General features: G+C 36.3%; 1 protein-coding gene across 2 annotated transcripts in view; it reads left to right on the forward strand.

Moving 5' to 3' along the window:
• The window catches only part of LOC149228129 (DHHA1 domain protein), a 377,957-nt gene that overhangs the window by 192,669 nt on the left and 179,536 nt on the right, over window positions 1-5,752 (forward strand). Inside the window, exon 4 of one of the 2 annotated variants that reach the window (XM_089378053.1) lies at window positions 3,013-3,147. The exons of the other annotated variant lie outside the window; for it this stretch is intronic. Within the exon in view, the coding sequence (XP_089234179.1) occupies window positions 3,013-3,147 (135 nt within the window). The remainder of the gene's footprint in view (window positions 1-3,012; window positions 3,148-5,752) is intronic. 2 annotated transcript variants of the gene reach the window in all.

Genomic DNA, 5,752 nt, shown 5'->3' on the forward strand with positions numbered 1-5,752 from the left:
AGAGAGGTGGGGCGATCTAGAGCTATAGTCCTTGAGGTGTCCTCCTCATGGATCATTACCTTGCTACAGGGGGCCCACAATATTCAGTATCAGGATGGATCAGTGTTAGTGATGTCATCAGATTCCTAGTGACAGTTGCAGACTAGTGGTAGTCATATTCTGAGGACTGCAATATAGTGTTGATAGCAGAGCAGGTGGTTCAGTGCAGAGTTGGAAGCAACGTAAATTATTTAGTAGACAGTGCAAAGGCTAGTAGCAGTTAGGACTTGAGTGATAGATGTATTACTAAACACAGTTGATTCAATAATTTAGGATGCTTCTCAATTGCAACAACAACAGATGAGAGGGAGTTGCAGTGTAGAGTTGGCAGCAGTACAATAGTGTCAACAACAACATAGATGTAACATCGGAGTTGTGCAGTGGTTGGTGGGCAGTGGCCAGACATTAGCAGTGTGACAAAGGGTGGTATAGAAACAGGGTGTTGCGGCAGTGTGTGCAACACTAGAGAGAACACCTTCCTTGCTAAGAGGGAGTGATAGTTTTTGTAGCATCGGAGGTGTTCTAGTCTCAAAACTCTGTGGAGAGGCTAAAACATATGAACTCTCCATAACCTAGAAATCGTTTATGGAAATTCCACATAAAAGTGTCCCAATAAGATTGTTAACCTATTTTTTAGTATTTCCTAAGTCTAAACTTAGGAAATCTAGTTAATTAATTAGTGTTAATTGAGATAAGGTGCGAATCATCTAGAAACTCACACAGATCGACTGAGAATTAATCTTAGCCATCGATTAAGGTTTAATCTTGGCCGTTGGATTCACAACAGAAGATTATAAGAAGTCGGTGAGTAGATGGAGAACACACTTGTGAGAACCACAGAGTTCGATTTCCTTGGAGAGTTCGTTTTTCTAGAAAGCCAACAATGTTGGAAGAGTTAGAGTTTCAGTAAGGAAGCAAAGACAGAGAGGGGCAGGGACAGTGAGCCAGAGGAAGCTTTTTGGGTCCTGTGAAGTGCATTGCAGAGAGGCAGAAAGAGCCACAGTGAGGCTCATGTAGGGGTTGGGCAGAAGCCTCTGGAGGCAATTCGATTTTGCTAGAGGGAAGTCGAGTTTCAGTTCTAGAGGTCGGGAAAAGGTTCCGGAAGGACGAAGAGACAACTTCTTAGCTAGTGGTAGATAGGACGACGACAAGAGCAGCTGATTTAGGCAGAGCATAGAAAGGACTACGCAAGGGTGACGTAGGCCTGCGCAGAGGTTGTTTGGACAACTCACTTGGAGTTGCAGTCAGAGCCTGGATTGCTAGTGGGGATTAGGAAAATTCCTCACAAAATATTTTGCTAGTAATTTCTCTGCAGGATTGTTAGTTTTCGACATCCAGATTGTACTCAGAATTTCAGTGATGCCTAATAATATAAAACTCTCAGTTGTTGCAATGGTTTTCCTGCATTGGGTTTTTTCGGGGACATTTGTCCAAAAAATAATAGTGTCAATTTTTTTTTGTGTGCGTGTGTGCTAGAATTTTTCAGTTTCCAATGCTATTTTCTTTCGCATTTTATTTGTGAAGGTTGCAGTGAGATTAATTTGGTATTTGTAGTAGCAAAAATATTGTTTAATTAATTAACAATTAGAAGAATCAATTCTAGTTGCTGCAATAGGATTTCAGTATTGAAATTTTCACAGCATCCCAATTGGAGAGAGGTAGATTGGTCATTGGTAAATACCCTAGGGATATTAGAAACATTTAGTGCATTCAACAGAGAGGAAAAGAATAATGCCACACATGTTGATAGCCCTAGACTTTTATTCCATTCGTTGAGTTTGTCTTTAATGTCCTATAGGAGCAACATTAATTCAGGGATGAACCAATTAATCCTACAACAAGGAGCCATTGCCACTAGAGTACACTTCATTAGAGCAAGGTTTAAAATGCATGGATGAGGGTAGGGGAAAGGTGATGCCATATAAGGTCCTTTCTCCATATCACCCCCATAAGTTGATGGATATTGTAGGGAGGGCTTCCTGTTATAAGACCTTGACACTCCATGGGAGGGTAAACTTGGAGCTAATGTCTCTCGATCCCTCCTTTACCCACAAAAGTATTTCTTGCAATTGCACCCGTAAATTTGCTTTTCAATCTACTTGGGTGTTTAGAATTTACAATACTGGAAGAAGGAAATTTGGTCGAAACTAAGTCCCACAATGACGTCCTATTTCATATTATTGCAAGCTTGAGATTTGAAAGGGATTACAAAAGAGGGGGAATATAATAATCACTGTTGAATCTCTGATCATTGTCACCTTTCCAACACCTCTGTCTTGAGAACATCAAGCCCTTGAAGGGGTGTGAATGCTTTTGCTTCATTTTTAGTGGCTAATCCTACGCCCCATGCAAACTTTGACACTTTTAGCCCTTTAGGGTTATTGACAACCCCCTTGCACCTACCTAGTACCACCCCTCTACGACTATGTTGGAGACACCTTATGGACTTCGTTGTTTGCATATACTTTGATTTCAATGAATATTTAAGTTGATTTGAAAAAGGTTAACATATTTATTTTGCTATTTCTTTGCATTTAAACACATTATGTGCCAAATTTAGAGTAAAACATTTTGTACCATTCATGTTGCATAGCTTGGCATATATGATTTTTGTCAAACTAGTGGAGAACCTTGGATGTTATACCTTGTTATTTATATTCTCGTGCTTGTCTATGACATTCCCTCTATTTTAGGCATGCACTATTTTATTTCCATCTCCATCATGATGTGTGGTTGCTTTTGACATGAGTTTTATTTTCATTCCAAAATCGAAACTTTTTTTAGATTGGCTTTTAGAGGAAGAAATCCATTTGGTTCCCACCTCATAAAATGCATGGGAATCCTTAGATATTTAGCTATGCAATTGGTGGCATGCTTATGAGTTTATTTCATTATGATTTGTCATATTGTTTAATTCTAATAGCATAAACCATGGTAAGTTGAAAAAAACTAACTAGAAGTTTCTTTTACCAGTTATTAGCTCTTGATCCGAGAAGTGTAATTGAGAAAGGCTGGGATAGCTTATCACATAAGCAAAAGTTGATTGATGAAGCACTCGAACAATCATATGAGATTAGCCTTGGAAATGGAAAGTTCGGAAATTGCTTGGTACATGCACCCATTCTTTCTAACTATTATGTCTTGGAAATTTTCTTATTAGCTCTTTTCTTGATTTTTCCTATCTTAGCAATATTTTCTAGCATATTACCCTTCGTAAAATGTATATACATGAAATAAGATATTACCCTTTGTAAAATGTATATACATGAAATAAGTTATGTATTTGGCTATGACTATAATTGTGTAAGGAAAAGAACATAACTAGAGTACATAAGAATATGAATTAAACAATTCACTGAAGAGATTTTCATTTTAGCTTAGTATGACCTATATTCTTAAATAGGATGACCTATATTCTTAAATGTCGGTTTTATCATTGACAATGTAAAAGGTACAACCATTAGTTAAAAAATTAAACGAAAAGTTTTAAACTTTTCGCTGAGTAGTATCATGTTAAAAAGTTGGAATCCATTCTCGTGGCATGTTAGTAATGTCGTGAGATAACTAGGTAATGATCCCTTTAAATCCTCAGAAGTGTAAAAAAATGCCTACTGTTTTTTCTTTTCAGTTTTGTTTGTTTGATATATATGGCTAGAGATTTTTAGTAGTTTATTATGGATTGCCTTGCTACACTTGAAACACACAACGATAGGTAACTTGATGCTATTGGTTAGGCAAATGTATACTAATGAAAACTCATTAGCTAAACTTCAAGAAAAGTTGCAAGTATTGCAAGTAGCATTTTGGTTTTATTCTTTAAGCTTTATTCATATTATATATTCATAATTTGGGTGATTTCTATTTTGCATTTGTATCTCTTGGGCATTTGTGTCTTATTTGATTTTTTGTTCTGCCTTTTTGTACATTTTGATTGTAGGCATACATCGATTGGTATCAAAGCTTCATATTATGGATTTTTGAGAATTACCCATCTAGAATTCTCCTTGTTTTTTGTCTTCAAGGGTTATTTTGAATTCCCATTTGGAGTTTCTTCAATGAGTTTCATAGGCCATCATAACATAGGCATGCTTTCCTGAGGTTATGGACATTGTCTCAAGTCATTGCTTGAAAAATTTCAATTGTAGTTCATGAATTTAATGCACTTGCAAAGTTTCTCTTGAAATCTACAATTTGTGCGATTTCTAGAGTTTCTTGAGAAGTTTGTCTACTTTATGTTGGAGTAACTCCTATTTGTGAAATGAGAAATAAAGGAAGTTAGGGATGAAGGATTATGCTTTTGGATGGAATAGAAATTAAGTTTGACATTACTGTTATGGTTACCTATAATTATATAAGGGACCATTTGTGTTAGTTTGTGTAGCTTGGACAAGTGTTCTAGTCTCCGATGGTGTCGATGAGGCTAAAAACACAGATGGATTAATTATCTCCAATACCTAGAAAACGTTTCTAAGGAAAATTGTCTTAATTAGATTTGATTAGCAAGTTTAATTATATTCCTAAGCCTAACTTAGGAAAAGTGGTTAATTAATCAATATTAATTAAGACAAGTTGATTTTGCTTCAGTGACTTCTAGAAAAGTGATTTGATCGGGTTAAGATGATCTTAGTTATTGATTGTAATTGGATTGTGGCTATTGATTCTTCAATGAGAGATTATGAGAGGAGATCGATGGGGCTTTTGGAGATCATTCAAACAATTTATAAGTTCAGATTTGCAGTGATAGCAGGGGCGCAATGATAGCATGGGAGACATTGACAATGGGGTTTTCGGTAGGAGAAATTGAGGAGATAATTCGTGCATAAATTCTTCACAGTGATTCTATTTTTCTGAGAGCAAGGAAGAGGCCAAATTATTTTGCAGTAGGAAGGTCAAATTAGGTAATGCTAATAGCCAGTGATTTATCCAGTGTGAGTTGCTAGATGCTCGTTTTTTTTGCTAGTTGCTGAAACAATTTCCTAGAGGTAGTGCGAGTTGGTCTATCAAGTTGTTGAAGGCAATATTACTCTTGAGATTGATTTCCCAGAGGCAATGCAAGTTTTCGGGAAGTCCAGTTCGAATTTCCAGTTAGCTAGTGCATATTGCAGGAGGAAGTGCTAATAACTTAGGAGAGGTCGAGTTGGTTTGCAGAGGGAGATCGTGAATTTCCCAATTTGATTTGCTTAGTGGAAGTGAAGAAAATAAATTGTCGAAGCTTTTCCAGTGTCAAGCAAGAAGTTTATGTAATCCTTGATTTCTTGAAGAAATAATATAAACCCTCAGATCTGTAGAATTGGTTTTCTCTTCAAGGTTTTTCCAGAGACTATTTTGTCCAAAAATATTGGTGTCCAATTTTTGTGTTATTTTCTCAATCGCTGTGATTAATTTTTGGTGAAATTGCAGTTGTATTTTTATTCAATATTTGCTGTGAGTTAATTTACAGAAGACAAATAATCTGCAAAGATAGAAGAATAATTACCAGTAACTGCAATAGAATTTTCACATATAGCTCAGACTAAGTATTCTACATGGTGTTCAAACTCGGTGATTGCTAGAAAGAAAAACGAGTCCATAATATTGTGCAGATTTTAGAAATCTAAATTTGGCATGCCAAAAAGATAACTATCCTTTGCTTAATATGGAGACTTTGCTTCAAACGGTCATAGGATTAGGGATGATGTCTCTCCTAGATGAGTCTTTAGGATACAATCAAGTC

Source organism: Pinus tabuliformis, chromosome J, assembly GCF_031772625.1.
Source record: "Pinus tabuliformis cultivar Carrire ecotype Pingquan chromosome J, CPIR1, whole genome shotgun sequence".
NCBI classification, from domain to species: Eukaryota; Viridiplantae; Streptophyta; class Pinopsida; order Pinales; family Pinaceae; genus Pinus; species Pinus tabuliformis.